At 35.5% G+C, this 20,660-nt stretch overlaps 1 protein-coding gene across 1 annotated transcript; it reads right to left on the bottom strand.

The window, feature by feature from the left end:
• Positions 1 to 2,646: 2,646 nt before the first annotated feature.
• Positions 2,647 to 20,169, bottom strand: LOC145204588 (exportin-6-like). The gene is made up of 26 exons (XM_080077181.1): positions 19,949 to 20,169; positions 19,455 to 19,567; positions 19,294 to 19,383; positions 17,729 to 18,008; positions 16,988 to 17,210; positions 16,251 to 16,349; positions 15,302 to 15,403; positions 14,813 to 14,896; positions 14,161 to 14,287; positions 13,725 to 13,834; positions 13,333 to 13,441; positions 12,339 to 12,431; positions 11,488 to 11,613; positions 10,681 to 10,760; positions 10,506 to 10,598; positions 9,723 to 9,873; positions 8,679 to 8,825; positions 7,664 to 7,856; positions 7,035 to 7,190; positions 6,482 to 6,656; positions 6,162 to 6,273; positions 5,257 to 5,433; positions 4,912 to 5,010; positions 4,751 to 4,843; positions 4,205 to 4,351; positions 2,647 to 3,802 (listed from the first exon to the last, which is right to left on the bottom strand). Exons 1-26 carry the CDS (start codon positions 20,034 to 20,036, stop codon positions 3,701 to 3,703), a joined length of 3,369 nt encoding a protein of 1,122 aa, XP_079933307.1. The 5' UTR covers positions 20,037 to 20,169; the 3' UTR covers positions 2,647 to 3,700.
• Positions 20,170 to 20,660: the final 491 nt, after the last annotated feature.

The following is a 20,660-nucleotide window of genomic DNA, read 5'->3' as shown; positions in this document are numbered from 1 at the left end:
TATTTTCGTAATGACTGCACAACAAGAGTAATTGCAGATGCTTCTCCATACGGAATGGGTGCAGTTCTGACTCAGTGGCAATGTGGTCAATGGAGAGTTATATCTTATGCATCAAGGAGTCTTACTGATGTTGAAAGAAGATACAGCCAAACAGAACGAGAGGCATTGGCTCTAGTTTGGGCTTGTGAGAGGTTTAATTTGTACCTGTTTGGAAAGAAGTTTGAATTAGAGACTGACCATAAACCACTTCAGTTTATTTACTCAAAGTCATCTAAACCTCCAGCACGTATTGAACGTTGGGTGCTGAGACTGCAAGGGTATGATTTTAAAGTTGTTTACAGACCAGGCAAAACTAATATTGCTGATGCATTGTCAAGACTTAATTTAGCATGCTGTATTGACAACAGTGTTTCTGAGGACTTCATTGGTCAAGTTGTGGAATACAGTACACCTGTTGCTATGTCATCAAAAGAAGTGGAAAGAGAATCTGAAAATGATGAAGAACTAAGAATGGTCAGACATTGTGTGAAAACTGGTGATTGGTCAAAATGTGTGAATCCAAGCTATCTACATGTGAAAAATGAACTCAGTATATATGGTAACCTGATACTTAGAGGAACTCGACTTGTAATTCCGGGTAGTTTGCGCCAAGCTGTGTTAAAACTTGCTCATGAGGGACACCAGGGTATTGTGAAAACAAAGAACAGACTTCGTTGTAAAGTTTGGTGGCCAAAGATGGATAGAGATGCAGAAACCCTGTGTAAGAAGTGTCATGGATGCCAAGTAACCAGTGAGTACAGCAGGCCAGAACCAATTGCAAGAGTTCTACCTCCAAGTCGACCATGGCAGGATTGTGCAGCTGATATACTGGGACCTTTACCAAGTGGAGACAACATATTGGTGTTGGTGGATTACTATAGCAGGTTCTATGAAGTAGTAATTATGAGGTCAATTACAAGTTCCTGTGTAATACAAGCGCTAAGCAAAATATTTGCGCGATTCGGTATGCCTTACTCACTTCGGACTGATAATGGTCCACAGTTCATTTCTAAAGAATTTGAAGATTTTCTGAAAGAAAATGGTGTTGAACATGTTCATACAACTCCACTTTGGCCTCAAGCTAATGGGGAAGTGGAGAGACAGAACAGAACTCTAATGAAGGCAATTCGTGTGGCTCATTTGGAACACAAAGATTGGAAGGCTGAGATTAACAAATTTTTAATGGCGTACAGATCAACACCACAGTCAACAACTGGAGCTTCTCCATATTATTTAATGTTTGGTCGTGAAATGCGCACAAAGCTTCCGGAGCTTTGTCAAGAACCAAATGTGACTGAAGAAGAGTTTCATGACAGAGACTGGAGCAACAAGTTGAAAGGAAAACTATACACTGATGAGAAAAGAAGAGCAATTTCCTCCGGAATAAAAGTTGGTGATCAAGTTTTGGTGAAGCAGCCCAAAACCAACAAGCTTTCTACAAATTTTGATCCGGAACCTAAAAAAGTTGTCGGTGAAGAAAGTGGTGAAGTTACAATTCAGAACAAGGAGGGGGTGGAAATGAAAAGAAATTCATCATTTCTGCGAAAGTATGTCAATGACGAAAGTATATCAGAGGATGTTCCCCATGTACCACCATTGGTCGATGTGGAAGCCTCATCCCCAAATTCTGATGTGACAAATGGAACGCGAAGTCGCTCTGGACGACAAATTATAACGCCAATGCGGTTTCGTGATTTTGTGTAGCATTGTTATGCACATGTGTTTTAATTTCGTTGTTATGATGTTTAAAGTAAAAGGGGAGGGATGTAGTGTTTTATAATGTGCCGGTTACCATCGTGTGTCGTCTGTTGCATGAACCGTTGTGTGCATGGTTATTCTACCTAGCGTGTGCTGATGGTGTGCTGCGTATTGGACAGCAACATTAATAAATCTGGTTTAATCCCGCAAAGCGTGGGTGAGACGCTACACACCCTATCAAAGAGATAAATGGTTTGCGGCACCCTGGCAAAACTGGACCAATTTTATAAGGTTTCTGTATTTCAAATAACTGTATGAAACAACACATAATGAGTTGTACAGTATAGCGCGTGTAAATAAATGTATTTATTCAAAAGTCAGTGTGAAATTTGGGCTTGGCTTCTTGCATAAAATGTGGAGGCACATTCGATAAAACCACCCGCATTTCTTCCTTGACTATAAGTAGTCGTTCTCGTTTTTATGTTTGTTGATACGGAAAATCCACTCTCGGCATCTGCTTGTGCATAAGCTTAAAATTTCCATCTCTTTCACTGTTTTTTCCTGGGCGAGAAAGCTAAGCTTACCGTGAAGTATAAACTTACCGCCAGCGACTCTCCAGAATGGAGCTGGGAAAACTACGAGACGCGAAAATTAATACTCACTGAAACTCGGTTAGAAACAAATTCCGCACTTAATGAAAGTTAAAGTAAAGAATAGGTGTCAGTATTGCAATATCAATATCTCGCGCCACCCTTACGCATTGCAATTGGAACCCCGGTTGGGAACCACTGTCCTAGAGAAATGCACAGAAGTTTAAGACCAAACTTACCTAACGCCCAAGAGCAAAGTCTTCATTTCTTTTCTTGGTTTTTGAATAAGTGGCCAATGTTTTTATTCACTGCAAAAATCTTGCATGTTTCAAGCAATGTTTATTGGAGTAAAAAAGGAAGAGAAATAAATAGGCACGCGTGTGAAGGCTGAAGTAAGCAGACTATACTCATACTGGAACAAGACATTGAAACGAATGAAAACGTTCATATTTCCGAATGGAACAATACGTATTTTGACAACCAATGAACATTTTTCAAGAGACCAGTTGCAGGGTAACAACAGTTGAATGGAAACTTTGTAGGCCTACTAAAATAGAAAACAAAAAAAACATTTCTTTTCAGATGTTTTGTGACAGGGTAATTTTGTGTTAGACTGTAAACAAAATAACATTCTTGGTGTTAAATTAATGTCTACAAGGCCTGTCATGATAAAATGAAGAAAAAGTTGAATAGCTTCACACATCACATAGAGCGATGTCCGCATATGCTGAATTGCCCATGAAAGAAATTCCCAAATGAGCTTTGTATTTGAATGCAGGTTTTTTTAAGGTTTGGTTTGGGTGACCGCTAAATAGTTTTAAGAGACCGCAAGTGTTTCATTTAAATACCAAAAAATAGCCATTACTTTTCTACTGTAGTTGCAAGTCCAAATTTTGGGAAACCGCTGGAGAAATTTGGACACCTTAAAAAAAACACTGCTTGAATGCACAATGTCACAACATGCACGATACTGTTGTGCATTGATTTATTTCACAAAGTATTCTTTGGATATTTTCATGTACTACGTCAAATAATTTTACACGCACATTTTTCTAGTCTGTGCCTTGTCATATGGGAATGCATGGAAGACCGGCTTGAATCGGTATAACGCCTTCAATGGGCCTGGAGTATTATGAATTTTACACACTTAGGTTTGGTGTGTAAGGGGTGGAAATAAATTGAGGACCTTAATGAAACGTTTGTGTGTTTTAACACTTTAAACACCTGAAAAAAATAGTACTTTACATTATGTTAGATAACAACTTTGCAAGCTCAAGGTATAATGAAAACACGCTAGTCGCTTTGACTGATGTATGCAACAGTTGCAACATGTTGTAATAAACGTAAAAACATATGGAAGCCTTCGTTGCTCGTCAAAAATGAACAGTTCCTTCCGGTAAACTGGAGTTACAAAGCCGGAAATATCGCAAGTCGTTGACAAAACGCAAAATGTTACTGGTAAATGAGGGAAGGTCCTAAAGCATAACAAAAATGTAATATTTTTATTTATTAATATTTAAATAACATTAATTAATTCTACCAACTGCAGAGCAGAAATATTAGTTTAGAATCTTTAGATAATAATTGAACACTAAAAAATGGACAATATCAAAAACAAAATTGACAGAGAGATTGTATGTAGGAAATACGTTGTAATGAAGACGTTTAAATTTTCTTCATGACAATTCTTTGGCAGTTTTATCAAACGTCGTTACAAAAAAGTGACTCATATTGCTGCCATAAGCGAAATGCTTGTAATTCAACCGCTTAGCAATAGCCAGACTTTCATTGTTAGTTTAACCCAAATAGTGTTTATTTTTTACAATTAAACTACTTTAAAGTGTTATATATGGTATTTTATTGTAGTTGTAACTTACCGTTTCGGGTTTAAACGCATTGTAAAGTGAATTTTTTTGGTCGACTGTCAAACCCACAGTGTTTTGCAAGAATTGTTGCAGAAAATTTTTGTGAAAGAATTCCATATCGGCACTCGACATGTTGAACACTGTACCACATATCTCTTCCTACAGTAAAACCGGTTTAAAACACATTCCAAAAACATCCGGTTAATCGCAACTCATAATTGCAATTAACCGGAATCGTAGAAATCGTACAAAGCAAAAGATTCGCTTAAACGCAATTATTGATATACAGTAAACGTCGGTTAATCCGAACCCGTTTGGACCAAAAAATGGGCCCGAATTAACTGATGTTGATTAGTTCAAGTCTCTCCAAATTACAAATCATTTGTACCTCAAGTTTTGTCCGAATTAGGCGAAGATCCGGATTAACCGATGTCGATTAGTTAAAGCTTTACCACATTACAAATCATTTGTACCTCAAGTTTTGTCCGAATTAAGCGAATCTGGTTTAACCTAGGTTTACTGTAGTTTGAGAGCTAGTTTAAAATTAGTATGCCTTACCTGTAATAAGGCATGTGATTTGTTGATAAGAGTTTGAATAAGAACGTTTACAAATTGAAAAAGAACGCCTTCCTCGGAAAACAAATTGTGCAGCTGCAAACATAAAACAAAATTATTCGTTATAGTTTAAGAATTATTAACATTATCGTTACTGATGTTACCTTTTCGAAAAGTTTCTGTCTTTTGTTGAGTTCTTCCAAACTTTCTAGGTTTTGTTTAAATATTGTAATATCTGACTGGAGGAACGATTGACCGTACGCCTTTGCAAAATATAACACAAATTCACACATAAAGAGGCCAAAAATTAAACCACTTAACCATAAAGCACATATGATTAGTCAGAATATTATATAGCGCCATTATTACTAGGAGTTTATAGCGCCATTATTACTAGGAGTTGCGGTTTAATTCACACATTTACGTGTAATAAACAAGACCAAAACTTGAACTACTTAACCGTAAAGCACATATGATTAGTCTAACTGTGTACAATTTAAAAGGTATACCGTCATTATTGCTAGGAACTGTGGTTTATGCGACACAGTTCCAGTTTTGCTTGTGTTCAACGAGCCATCTTGGAGAAGTGCTGCAAGTACAGGACTTGGAAAAAAGTAACGGTGCCTTTTGGACAGAAGACGATGCAGTAAACAAAACAATGCACCTTTCACTTCAGGAGAAGGTCTCTAAAATTCAGTACAACGCGATAAAAATTGGCTGTAACATTGGTTTTAAACGTGAATAAGCCAAACGCGGCAATTTTATGCACAAAATGAATTTAAAAACAGTCACAGCATACGCTATGTTTGCATAACGATATTTTTGTATTCAATACAATTCAGCAGTGGTTCCCAACCTGGGAAGAAATTTATAACTTTAGGGGAGGAATTTACTTTAATTTTTATTTGTGGTTTGTAAATAGACACTTACGCTCTGGGAATATAATCTGTGAAGTTGATAAAAGACCCAATTTTAAATAATCTTTGTATGGTTTAGCATCTAACATGTAATCTGTTAGGGAGGAATGAAAATGTTTTTAACTATTGGAAAGGGAGGAATTTGTCGAAAAAGGTTAGAAATACAGCTTGCACGATGCGGCAGAACCTTTAAAATGAAGGGGTTCTGAACCCATCTAGGTAACTTGTGTTTCCCTGAGCAAGAAACTTGAGTGGCATTGCTCTGGCCTAGCAAAACCGGATAAGTTGAACTAATTTACCAACACTCTCAGTCGAAAAAAAAATCTAATAGAAAATCACTCAACAGGCTTGCAATTAAAACAGGCAGCTCGACGGCGGACTCAATTGTGAACATAACGCATTCAAGCGTTGCCCGCCCACCGAGGATAAAAATGAAACCAAGTAACCAAAAACAATCACAGTAATAGGTGAAAGAGTACAGTCACATATGTGCTTACCTGGCTGACGATTGGGTAAATTTGCTCTACAGCAAGTACAATAATATTCGGAGTAAAGGTCTTGAACTCAGAGCCGGGTTCGTCGATCACTAGTTCGAGAATCTTGATGAACCTAAAAAAGGAGAAAAAAACAAATGTTGTACACTTTGCCATCGACATTGATGTTTAGTTTATTTCGCTTGGTGCAAAAACACTTAAACAAGTACCGACGTATCGCCCCTTACGTCACTAATGTATGACGTCATATTAGTTTAAACACGCTTGGAAAAGGATAACTCATGTAGTTTCATAAGTATGTCTCTACAAATTTTGTTGCATACTTTTCAATGACTCTAACACCGGCAGAGTTTTCGTGCAGAATTGTGGATTGTAGTTGCTCTGGTGTGAAAGTAACGAGGAATGATTGGATGATTGCTGCAATTTGCTGCGCTCCCATTTGGCGTCGCAATGCTCGGAAAATGATGAGAAAGAATCCCATCAAATATTCGGTGATATCTGTAAAGTTGGTTTAAATTGTAAAACGTATTTAAATATATACAAAGTTCTTATAGATCTCAACCAGTGCAACCTTTAACTAATGGCGTATGACCTTAGTACTTGTGTCTTACATAAATTGTGTTTGAATGGGTAGACCAGAAGCCTATTGTTTGACTAGGCTAGCACCTAAAAGACCTGTACTACTGGAAAGGTGGCTAATGTTTTGTAGAAATCTGCCGTTTAATTGTTGTTGATCTGTTTTTACTTTCCAACTGGAAAAATCAACTATCTATGCTTTATCATGAAGTATGGTGTAATCTTAACCCTATTCACAAACCATTACACAAAGAGAACAAACAACAAACAATATTTTATTAATTTTTGTGATTGTTTTACCTGGGTGAGTGAGATATATTGGAAACAATTGTAGAGAAAATTCGATGCAATGTTGTAAAGATCGGTAACATATTTCCCTTGATTTCAAAACCTCATCTGCAATAGCTTCCACTATTTCACTGAGGATCACCAATGTTCGATTTATGACTGGTTTTGCTGCAATAAAAGAAAAACGCGTAGCATAATGAAATTAATGATAAGATTGGTATCTTTTAATTTTCTACGTCCAATTGTCCATGTATGGTAAAACTTTATCAGTGCCTGTCTTAAAACTTTATCAGTGTTTGTTTTGCAAAAAAGCAGCATAAAAAAGACAAAATAATAGAAAGTAGATGCACAAAAATGGCTTGAAAACCATACATTGTCAAGAACAACCCTGTAATTCACAAAAACTTATTTTACTTAGCATTTTAACTACACTATTATAATCTTTAGTGAAAACTTACTATTCTACAGTACAGTATAAATAGGATATTATTCTTTGCAAAACCATATTTGTTGTTGTTTTGTTTTTCAACATTTTTTATACAGTGTATCTTAGTTGCTATTTCAAAACTAAGACTAAAAATTGAATTAAAATCTAAAACATGGCTGAAACCTGTCAATAAATATTAACAAACAATATATACCTTGTTCAATGACTGCAGAATTATGTTGCAAATCTGCAGCATTATTGGAGAGTGCATAAAAATCGGCAAAGAGGCTTTTAATAAATGCGGTGTGGTGTTGTTCACGTACTTCCCATTTTTGTTCACACTCTGGTGTATTGGGCCATGGAAGAAGCAAAAGATTGGAAAGAGCTTTGTATATTAGACACTGAATCTGCGCAGATAACAAAATTATAAAATGCAGTTTATCCAACTAGTTTTGTATACAATATACATAGGCCGTGGACCATTGGTTTCTAACCTGTGGGTCGGGCCCCCCTTTTGGCTATGTTTGCTATTTTACTGGGAGTCAGTTTTGATTAACAATAAAAGGTAACCATCTTAAAGTATTAATTTACAACAGGTTATGTTAGGGTATTTTTGATCCTTTCTGTTTGCCTAAATTCAAAAAGCACATCTACTCTTACTACGAAGCTGGCATGTGCAGCATACAAGGCAGGCAATGGTGCTTGTGATTTGACTTTCGGCGGTTTCTCCACTGAGCCTGTGTAGCTCAGTTGGTAGAGCGCGAGTCCCAGAAAGACTCCTGTCGTGGGTTCGAATCCCACCGCAGGCTGGATTTTTCTAGCCTGTGCCTTGCCATATGGGAATGCTAGGGAGACCAGCTGATTCGGTACACACCTTTAAGAGGCCTGGCATAATATGAGATACAGAAAGGATGACTAAAAATTGAAAATTATTTATTGCGTTTTGATACCTAAAATGCCAAATTAACCTATTTGGGTAAATACCTACAGGCTAAGAACCACTGACCCAGACATTGTAAGATTATCATAAACAGCAGTACTTATTGTTATTTGATTTACTTAGTAGTATTGATATTCAGCAACACAAAAAGACAAAAATATTATTTTTATAATGCTTAAAAAAAACAGGTTATAATGTAAAAACGTTTTCGATGAAGCAGTCACTTCACAAAATTGAACAGAATTGTGAATTTTGTGGCAAATTTATGTTGATTTTTCAGTCTACAGACCTGCATGGCAAGTTTGTTGCATGATCCATTTGAAACGTCACGAAAAAGTTTTTCAACAATTGGAGATTGAGACAAGAATGTTGCTCTGACTGTCGTTACCATTGACAATAAAGTGTGGGAAGCAGATAACACAACCTTGTCAGGCACCTTAATATCATAAAACAATTAAAAAGGGACTGTATTTTTCTTTTACTCATATTGGTAATGTTTTCATGAACCCATACATACCATGTAGTTTTCATTGATAATTAAGCAATTTGACATGTTTTTACATACCAGTCTAAAATCAATAACACAAAACCTAAACCACTTCACGAGAAGGGTGGACTATTTGCAGATAGGTCGGGCAAGCTAGCATGTTGTTGTTTTATCTTTATTTTTAATCCATACTTTTACAGAAACTAGCATACTTTTACAGAAACATCAATAAGTATAACGCCTGTCAAAGGGTTAGATACTGCTCAATCGATCAATTCTAATGTGTTATCAAGTTTGTAGAGCTCTTCTGGCAAATGTAATTTTATTCCGACGTTGTTTCGATGTCCTATACAGGTCGTCTTCATCAGGGTAAATAACACTGAATGCAACTAGTACAGTGCACGATAAACAAAGGAAAAAAGAATAAAACGCAAGCACATCACAACACAACGAAAACACCGCACGATAACATGCTTGCGTTTTATTCTTTTTTCCTTTGTTTATCGTGCACTGTACTAGTTGCATTCAGTGTTATTTACCCTGATGAAGACGACCTGTATAGGATGTCGAAACATCAGAATAAAATTACATTTGCCAGAAGAGCTCTACAAACTTGATATTTTGCCTGGCAGCAATAGCTTATGTACTAATGTGTAATGCTTTTAAGTTTTTTCTTAATTGTGTGTTTTTAAGCCTCATTTTGAAACTGAAATAATTACATTGGACCATAAATAGCAATAAAGCAAGTTTTGTTTAGCTCCTGCATAGATACTATAATAGAGTATGCTGTTAGGTTTGTCTGAAAACTACATACATGTTTTAAGGCTAGGGTGGATAGCACCTAACCTGTTTGGTAAGGATTGGTGAAATAACATCCAAGTAGCCATTAAGATATTGAGCTAGTTGTGCTTGTGAGTCTCCTGCTTGTTGTGCTTCACTATACAAGCGAGATAACCAATGTGAGAACGGTTGCAGAGCTGCAAGTGCCTCTGCATGTCTGAAAAATGATAAAGAATATTACTTATATGCAAGAAATGGTCAACCATTTTAAGGTATTATACAATGCACAGTGTAAGGTATACAGTGTTTGCATACCACCAATATCCAGAAGAAAAACAGGTTACAAAACAGTTACAACCAGTACTAAATTTGTTTATGCCTCCAAACAGATAAACCATGGTAAAAACGGATTCTGTTTATCAAGATCTTCACCTAATTCACACAAAACTTAAGGTACAGATGAATTTGCAATGCTTTTCTTGACAAATAACTTTGATCAATCCAGAATATTGTATCATCATATAAACCCAATCCGGAGAAAACACTACACTTTCTACATCCCCTAATCCAGAATTCTTACCATAGCAAATTCGAACTTTAATACATGTTGCGGTAACATAGAGATTTATAGTTTGAAAAAAATAGATGGTTTATATCAGGGGTGGGCAACCTGCAACCCGCAGAGACGCTTGGATTTCAAAAGTACCGACAAACAAGTCCAATTATTACATATTTTTAAGCTGATCAATGCACCTGATACACAGGTGCGGCCTGCGATTCAATTTTGACATTTGCAATTGGCCCCACAGTAACAAAGGATTCCCGTCCCTGGTTAATATGATCACTTACACTTCAATAACATCTTGTATTATCTGGGCTGGAACTAGTGAACTGTTTTGGTAAAGTTGCAATGGAATTCCATAGTGTGCGATTCTTAAACATCTGAAGAAAAATATTTGTTAGTGGTGTGAATGACATACGTTCAAGTTTTAGTTAGCAAACTGAAAATACATTTATTCCTTACTTTTCGATTAATGCTGATGCTTTGTCCATTCTGTCTCGAAAATGTTCAACGATAAAAAGTTCCGACAGTCGTCCAAAACACTAGAAAAGTTCAACAAAAATGGTACACTATTCTAAAAAATTCGTTGTTGTTAAACAGGATTAAGTATCACATGCTGGAATTTTTTTATTTCCAGGTTTAAAATCAGTTGACAATCCTATGAAGAACAAATATATTTTGCTAAAAAAAGCATCTTCAGTGTTTATAAAGGGCAAAAACATTGGATTATGATGACTCAGAACATATTGCCATTAAACATGTACTATAGTCTATTTTACAACATTCTTTTCGACCTATTTACTTAAACAACATTTTTATAACCTTTGTTTATACTCGCAGAAACACATGGGTCCCTACCCATGCAAAGTTGTAAATGATGCATTTTACGAGATAATGATCATAAAGTTTGGTGCTATGAGAAACATGGCCATCAATATTCTGCATTTTTGCGGTATAAACTATTTAAATCTCTTTTAATTCAACCAATGTTTTAAAAATGCAACGAGTTTAGGGGGTTAGTGGGGGTAAATTTAACAATCAACACCTAAAACGGCACATTCTACAACTGCCAAACTTTATCCAATTTGGACATTGTTTACAAATTTCACCGATTTGGGCAAACCAAAGCCTAATGAGGCAAACAGTCAAAGTTGATCGAAAGATCATGTGTTTGACTGAAACTTCATGTTACAAAATTGACTCTAAAGCCACCTTCAAAATAGTGACTTTGCCGACTTTTAATTCTGACTACAACTGCACAAACCAAACCTGCAAAGCTGTTGTGAGATCTTTTAATGCACAGTGAAGCTGGGAATGATTTTGTTGAGGCTGTTGATGAATAAGTGACCAGTTCGCCTGCAGGTAAACCAATGATGTCTCTTCAAGAATAGGAAACTAAAAATAAACAAATTATTTGTAGGTGATCAAGCAGTAGAAAACTGATAGTATGCCAGGCCCATTGAAGTCATCATAACGGATCTGCCAGTCACAGAGCATTCCCATATGGCAAGGCATAGGCTAGAGAAAAATCTAGCCTGCGGTGGGATTTGAACCTACAACAGGAGCTATTACGAGACTCACGCTTTACCAACTAGCTATACACGATCTTGAGCCCATTCAAAGTCGAATCACAAGCACCGGCCTCGTATGCTGCACATGTCGGCTTTGTAGTAAGACATTGCCAGATTGATCAGAAATCAGTTAAGATGGACATAAATTCATAACCGAGATCAACCCTGAAGCGTTCTTGTATGCCATGTTGGCTGTGGTGGACGACCGCTTCAAGGCTGATCCTAGTTATGAATTTCTGTTCATCTCTTCATGACGTATTCTTTATACACCAGTTCATTGGCAGTAATGTTTATGATTAGATGTTCATCTTTGGAAATGTCAAACATTTCTTAGCTTTGGAAATGTCAAACATTTTAGACAATAAAAAAGAAAATTATAGCTGTCTTCTGCAACAATATTAGTAAAAATAGAAAAAAAACACTTTTAAGGCAGCACAAAACCAAAATACTTTTTTGCACATGCTCCTGTCAAGCAACAGTGATTTGAAGCATTTTTATTACTAATTAAAAACATCTTAAGACATCATTTTTAGCCCAATATTAACTTACCAAAATACTGAGCATTTCAGTTGGATACAATCGACATATTTTTGCAACAATTTCCAGGTTTTCTATAAGATAAGTTTGCCACTCGGTGTGTCCCTAAAAAACAAAGAAAACAGTTTTCAATACCACAGTATCTGACCCTCTGACAGGCAGCATACTTATACACAAACAATGCTTTTTTAGTATCTAAATATGGAAACAGGTTCCGAGGAAAACAATCAGTCTATAAAAACCTAATAAAGTACATAGTTTGCCTATTGCTTTTACAGAAATATACATCCTCGAGTTATAGGTAGAGTTACCAACACCGTTACTCAACTGACAACCTCGGGAGATTCGCTTTCAAAACGGGGCATAAAGAGCTGAATTTTTTTCTTTAGCGGCTATAAATGGGTTGGGTTGGGTTGGGTTGGGAAATAAGTTTTTACATTTTTTCTATTAGTAACTATTTTTTGGGGTTAGTTTTATTGAATTTTAAGTGCTAATACCTTACCCCGACCCTAATAGCCCTAACCGTGAGCATTTTTGGAGATATAACCTATCGACTTTTGGTTGTCAGTTGAGCTACGGTGTTAGTAGCTCTACCCGAGTTATAATCATCAGATTTTGTTTCCTTGGAAACTTGTTTCCACATTTACATTAATTGCACTTAGCATTTAAGATTCTGGGACTCCCAGTGCCATTTTACAGGCAAATAAAGGGAAATATGTTATGAGATTGAGCTTTCTAATTTACATGGTAAAAAGGATTAGTATTCTAAAAGATCGTGGTAGCAAATATAATCACATTTCCAATTTGCAAAGTTTTGTTTTGCAATTGACAGGAATATAACATATATTTTTCATAACAATTAATACACTTTAAATTCAAAATCTGTAAGGAATGGCATTGAATATGCGAGTTACCACAACCATCCAAAAATTGCAAGCCATTTTACCAAGATAAAACTGATTTCACGACAAGGGTACAAAATAGACGGAAAATTTGTATTACTCACATTTTCGTCAGTAGCTACATTGTCCAATTCTTCCAAGTAGGATTGATTTAAACGAAACTGTATGTGCTGAAGAGTGGCAGTAGCAAATTGAAGCATTCCTTCCTTGTATCTACATGTTAATATTAAAACAGCACATTATTACTTTAAAGCACATATGCAAAGTGAAAGATTTATAATGTGGTTTTGTACAATATAAGGTTACCAATGATCAAAAGCAGTGGTTCTCAACCTTACACCATCTGGCGACTTTTTAAAATAAAAATTTGACAAAATTAAAGTGTACTTTATAGCAGATGATGTGTGTTGCCACAATAGTATCCGTAAGACTACAGTATTTTAAATGTGCCTATTTTGGACATTTTATTCAGGAAATTCATGTAAATAGCACTTACCTTGTTAAAGTGGATTTTTTGTCGTCTTTTTGCTGTTCAGCTTTATCTATGATGTAATCAATTAGAACTTCCCATATGTCCATGCAGTTAAGAAAATGTTCATGAGATGACTACAAAAAATTGTTTAAATTACCTCATGCAAATTATACCGTAAAACTTGTCACAACATACTAAATACAAAATCTGGGGGGCGGGAACGTGGCCGAATGGCCTGGCGCGCCTGACCCACATACACCTGATCGGGATTCGTCCCCGGAAGTATCCTGGGTTCGAACCCCGTGAACGACAAAGGGCAAATTTCAGTTCTCGGACTGCCGCCTGATTGTCGAAAAATACAATTAAAAAAAAAAAAATCTGAAACAAAACCTTCAATTAATAGGTTTTTATTTTATCTTTTCAGGTTTTTACGGGCAAAAACGGTTAAATGTTAAAATACCTGATTGAAAGTGAATTTGAAAAGCAGTGTAAGGAATGGCATCAATGGAAAACTTGCGTTCATGTCAATTCTACTAAAGTGCATTGTCACAAAAAGACGAAGAAACTCAATGAACTTCTCAAGATAGCTGTTAAGAAAAACAGGTAAAACTGTGTGTCAAATAATAAAAAAGTTGCATACAGATAACAAAGCCGATCAAAAACAAAATTTGCAATAAGGTTATTCGAACTGGTTAATTGCATACAAGTTAATCAGACAATCTGTATAATTGCATACAGATCGTGCAACCTATCACTTGTTAAAGAATATTCCGCTTATCCCAGTGGTTCCCAACCTGGGTTTGTCGCCCCCCTAGAGGTCCATGGGATGGTTCTAGGGGGTGCGTTAGAGGACACATTGTCAGACAGGTTTCAAAATAGACCTTCTGGCAAACTTTAGGGCTTTGTTTCACTATGAAATTATCAAAAGGATTTGGTGCTGCCAAAAGTTGGGAACCACTGACTTAATTGCACGTAAAAGATTGGTAAATTAGTTATGCAATTAACTGAATTTGAGATTGAGCTTTCTATCCATTTGCAAGACAAAGTATTCACCAATACATAGTGTTCAGTGGTTTAATCAAAAAACACTTAAGTTATAAGTATTTCTTCACCTGTCGTCCAGACCTTCCAAGCACTCCCTAGTGTTGTCCCCTTTAGTAAGTTGTTGTAGCAAATGAAAAGTTTGGCGAAAAATCCTGTAAACACAAATGCTAGTGTGAACAATATGCCAGTAAAAATAATTATGCCAGTAAATTTTTGTTTAATAGAAAACCTAGAGTAAACGACATACATGCAAAATACATTTAAAAAAAGTTGTACATACAAAACCTAGTGAGAACGATATGCCAGCAAAAAATAAATATGCAAAGAATTTGAAGCACAATACGATACAAATAAGCTAGTGTAAACTGCAATTCAGTACAAAAAGTATGCAAGTAAAATTTTGTCAGATGTACAAAAACCTAGTGTAAACGATATGCTTGCAAAAAAAATTGTTCAGTAAAACTAAATGCAAAATACTAATGTTAGTAAAAATGCAAATAATCATGGTTTTCATACTGTCTGTACTTTACATATTTTTTTACTTAGTGCTGTAATACCTGACAAGGAAGTCTTCAAAATTGTGTGGAACAAAGTTTTTTGCAAGCAGTTCATTAATGCAGCCCATTGCATGTGAACCAAGGTCAGATAGAACTGAAAGGCTAGAAATAAAGAATAAAATTGACTTTTTTTCTGTAAAATACCCTAAAAACACATGATTATGATCTTAAGGTTATGTTCATGGCTAGATCAGTGGTACCCAGCCTTTATTGACGAATTTCTCACTTAAAAATTCAAAACATTTTCATTCCTCCCTAATTTACTACACAGTAGATGCTAAACCAAAAAAAGATCATTTCAAATTGGGTATTTTATCAATTTCACAGGTTATATTTCCAGAGCTGAAGCGTCTATTTCTTCCCCTAAAGTTTTAAATTCTTCCCTGGTTGGAAACCACTGAGCAAGATGACTGTTTTCTAATTATTTTGTGTTGCACACAGGATTTAACTGTTTCCTTCTTTGTAAACACCCCAATTGGCCAAATTCACTGTTACATGATATTTTAAGTAGATGTGTTTAGTTATTTAAGCAAGTATACATTCAACAAAAATTTTAATTTGCTGTGCATTGCTTAAAAAGGGATTTGAAACCGACCGGATATGATGTTTATATCGTTTCATCAGACGTTTAAAGAACCTGTCATCTGTTGTAAGACACCCACACACATATGCAATAAGGAATGACTAATACATAAAATTATGACATAGTGTGATTGCATGAGCAACACAAAAACAAAAGACAGAGTGTACCAAAAACACAAAATAAAAAAGGCTACATTAGCTCATATATCCTATCTCACATTACCAGCTGCACTGGTGAGACATTATAGGTCAAAACAGTGTGCACTGTCTGCAGCTTATCAAAATGAAAAAAAATCCCAAAAGACAAGATGTTCTAAAAATTTGACAACATATTAACAGTACTTGCATGATCACAATGAAATCTTACTTTTGTGACTTGTGGCCAGATAAACAAGATCCAAGCCTTGCGTAGCGAAATATTTGGCTCAATAAATCGTTGTTGATATTCACTGTCAAGGGGATCCAGCTGCAAAAAAATGCAAATGTTTCTAAAAGAAAACATGACTCACTTTGCATTTTAGTTTTGTTTATGTTAGTGCTGTTCTTAAACGGCTTACAAGTTCATGACTACTGAACATTGGTTTGGACAAGATATATTAACCAAAATCAGTTAAGTGTATTAAAGCTGTTACTAAGATGAAAATTGTGTATTAGGGATAGACCGGTTATCCGCAGATATTTTCCATACTATTGATTATTATCGGTAGCGACCTTTTTGTTGTTGGACAGCTGATAAATGATATGTTTGTAACTATGTTTTTTTAGGTTGGCCCAACTGTGTCTTGAGCTTAAGCATTGCCCAGTCACTGGTCAGTATCAAGGCAAATCAAAGTCAAAACTTTGGTGCTGTGACAGGGCTTTGAACTACAGTTTTTGTTACTCTGCAAACATTCACCCAATGTTCACAATTTAAACATTGTTGGAGTTTTTTTACTGTTAAAAAGGTATAAATTTAGGCATTTTACTGTAAATAAAATTTTGGCATTAAATATTAGTTGTCACCCTCTGCAAGTACCAATATTTAATTAATGGTATTGGCCTTAAAAAACCCATATCGGTCTATCTCTATTAGGTACACACAAATATAAATTCAAACAGGCTTGCCTGAACAGATGGCAAAGGCACTCCAGAGCATGTGTTATGATGGTAACAGAATGGGGAGAAATTTCAAAAGCGTTCGTTACTCGAGGCAGGGTGCCATCCTGCGTAGTGCCCGAAAATAAATCAAATAAATTTGATTCGCCCGAACTTGGTGAAGGTGGTGGCGTAGTCATTGACACTTCTGTAAGTTGCATGAAATGATGCATCCATTCAGCATGCAACACATCTGTGAAAAAAGAAAAAAATCATTACCTATGAAATATGTAAAAAGTACAAAGAGTCTATGGTCCAAAGCGTAGGTAAAATACGAACCTGTAATGTGGCCTACTACAGTAAAAAAGTTTGTACCCGCTATTCAAAGCATGGTTAGAACAAAAAGAGCAAGGCATATACAGTAACCTTGGTTAACCCAGTTTTGATATAATTTGGACAAAACTTAAGGTGCAAATAAATTGAAATGTGGTAAGGCTTGAACTAATCGACATCGGTTAATCCAGATCTTCCAAAATTTTGGGTTTTAAACGGGTCCGGATGAACCAAGGTTTACTGCATTCTAATACCAACAGGCCATTTTTAAACTCTGTATTGTAAACTTGTTGTTATAATTTAGTTCAGGCAAAACTTGCCAAAATAAATCTTTTTTACACCAAAACAAAATATTTTAGAATCAAACGCATTTTAAATTCTAGAATTTCATGCAGACAATAGAATGTAAAACAAAAAATAATTTTAATAGTCATTTACCTAAAGTAACTTTCAGCATAGATGGAACTTGTGCAAGTAACAGTTTCTTTAATTCTTCCTTTCTTTGGGCAGAAACATCTTCTCTGGGAGCAGCGAGTTCCTCAGAAGCGATACGGAGAGCAATTAGGCCCAAAGTTCTAGTATCTCCGAATTCGCCATTAGAAGAACCTGCCAACTCCAGTAGTCCAGTAAAAAAGTTTGGATAAAACATTGGCCAGTCCACTCGCCCAATGTCCACAATCACTTTGATAAGTTTGTTTGAAATAAACTGTGGAACATCCTGTAAAATAATTTGACAAAATTTTGATATTTAGTAGTTGAATAGGTGGTTTGTTTAAATTTGATTTAACCCCAACAAATATCATGACCATAAGACAGTGGTTCTCAAAGTATGGGTCGCGCAGGGTCAAAAAATGGGTCGCGCTATGATGATTCAATTCTGAACGAACTATTACTGCATTAAGTGAACACAAACGAAATTACCTAATGTAGTAGTAAAACCACCTCACTCGACCACGTTGTACAGTAATATGAACCATTCATTACCATATACAGACGACAGTATGTTATGCTGTGTTGTCGAATGAATCGATCTCGTTAAGCCTGAAGCCATTTTGACATGGGCAGACTCCTATGCGGCGACGACGTGGCCTCAAGATTGCAGTCCGTCCCGTTATCGAACAGCACAGTTAAAAGTCGAATCACAGACCTTTTACTAATTATAAAATATCAAGTGGTCTTTTGAATGTAAAATAGAGCCGTGCATTGAAGATTTATGAAGGAAAAATTTCGGTTTCATCAGCCACCAAAAAACAATCAATAATTTGTTTGTAATAAATCATTATTTAAAAGTACTGTGTACTACAACTGGTTGTCTGCGTCCTTTTTCATGCATATCAGAAAAAAATACATTTTTGATGTTTGAGGCTTGGGTCATGAGATGTTCATAAAACTCAGATTTGGGTCGCGGTCAAAAAAGTTTGAGAACCACTGCCATAAGAGAACACAATTTTTTTTTAACAAGATTTGTGATAACTGTTAATTTATCCAAATTGTAATGCCAAATACTTCTAAAAAAACATTGTCTGTACTGAACAATCTACATACACTGATTGCATTTTCTTCGTTTCAATTAGTTTTTTTTTAAATTAAAAATTACACTATTATCTGCAACCAATACAAGAACATGTAAAAGCATAGAGCCAATAAATGATAAGCTGCAGGCAGTGCACACTGTTTCGACCTATGAGGTCTCATCAGTGCAGCTGGTGACAAGAGATCGGCCGTATTGGCTAGTGTAGCCATCAAACGGCACTCCAGTTTGTGGTGAGCAACAGGGTACAATACAAGAAAACATCAGTAAAAAGTGATCATAAACACTGGACGTGCCTCCACTGATATCTAGCTTTTCTTTTAATATTTGTGACAAATATCAAAGCGACAGTGTGAAAGAGCTGTGATTGAGTACTAAAAAATGCAGAAAGTTGGAAAAAAAAGGGATCAGCTCACACACCAAACACAAAAAGTCAAAATTAGTTAAAAACATGTAGTATTATATATGTTACCTTCCGATGCAGAAGAATGTGATTTAATGATTGTCGTATTTCAGATTTTGCTCCAGGGTCAAATCCAACCCACATTTTGTTCACTAAATTCTGTTGCAATGTTCAAAGCAATTATAATTTTGTTTTGTAGAGAAACCACAATAAATTATTCCGGTGGTTACCTCCAGAACAGAAAGACAATACATCATTACATATTCATTCCTGGTCTTAGTGAATATGTGTAAACAGTTTTTCCATGCTCCGTTTTGGTTTCCAAACTTTGTCAGTTGCTCTTCTAAATAATAAAGTAAATACACTTTACTAATGTGCAAAAATCACCAAAAATATATGTGAGAAGTGCTTTAAAAAAAGGGAACATCTTAAATATACAGGACTGCTTGGATCACTTTACCAGTTGGCACACTATTATAAAATTTGACACACCTTTATATCACTTGGTGCACATTTATACTACTTGGTGCGGCTTTATGCCACTTGCTGTGCCTTACCATTACTTTAATATTGTTTGGTGTATTCTTATATCATTTGGTTCACCCTTGTATTGCTTTGTGTACCTTTACTCCGCTTGGTGCGCCTTTATATCGCTAGGTAAAAGGTCCACCAAGCAATATAAAGTTGCATCATTTTTATGTTTTACAATTTTGTAACATTTTACCTATTTCTCGTTTTCGTTGATTTGAAGTGGATGGATGAAAGAATTCTGTCATCACCCTTTCCAAACCAGTTAACATTTCATCTTCCATATTTTCACTGACGCTTGTATTGTACCCAATGCGCAAAGTAGAAAACACTATTATGTCTTAATTGTTAATTATACTAATTATCTTGTACAAAGGTCAATTTTAAGACAAAATACAACTGTGGTACTTTTGGTAAACAACGCAATGGGCGACAAAAAAGGAAAAAATCTAAATTATTGTTTTTTAGGTTTTTAAAATTATTGGCACATATGATAAACTAGACAGTAAGTCAAACATGTAACATTCTGGTATACACAACTATTTTTAATGTAAATGGTACAAATTTGAAAGCAACGCTAACTACAAAACATTTTTAATTTTTCGCATTTGCTTCCGTCATGTTTCCCGGTCCAATATTTTTCCGCTGGTAATCACTGGACCGTATCCACCAGAAAACCTTTTTAGAGCATTTTTTTAATTTTGCAAAAATATAACGTAATAATTTCACAAAACGTTACTAATATCTGTATTCACTCTACCTATATCCTTTTTTATTTTGTCATTTGACTAAGTTTTACCCAAATTTGAAAAAAAATATGTTTTAAACTTTTTCTGAATAGCAAGTTGTTTGGAAGTATTTTAGAACTCAGAAAGAATATTTATGTATATTGTTGCGATTTGTTTGAT

This window comes from Phallusia mammillata, chromosome 8, assembly GCF_965637545.1.
Source record: "Phallusia mammillata chromosome 8, kaPhaMamm4.hap1.1, whole genome shotgun sequence".
In the NCBI taxonomy this organism is placed as follows: domain Eukaryota; kingdom Metazoa; phylum Chordata; class Ascidiacea; order Phlebobranchia; family Ascidiidae; genus Phallusia; species Phallusia mammillata.
This window is presented reverse-complemented; position numbering and strand designations above follow the sequence as displayed.

Bases quoted from the DNA above. Each gene is read 5' to 3' on its own strand.
- LOC145204588 (XM_080077181.1), bottom strand. From the start codon at position 20,036: ATGGAAGATGAAATGTTAACTGGTTTGGAAAGGGTGATGACAGAATTC. The intron at 9,874-10,505 runs GTAAGTGATCAT...ATCATTTTTCAG, and splicing joins ATACAAGATGTTATTGAAGT to ACATGCAGAGGCACTTGCAG. The intron at 6,274-6,481 runs GTATGCAACAAA...CTCCTTTTTTAG, and splicing joins GGTGTTAGAGTCATTGAAAA to GTTCATCAAGATTCTCGAAC.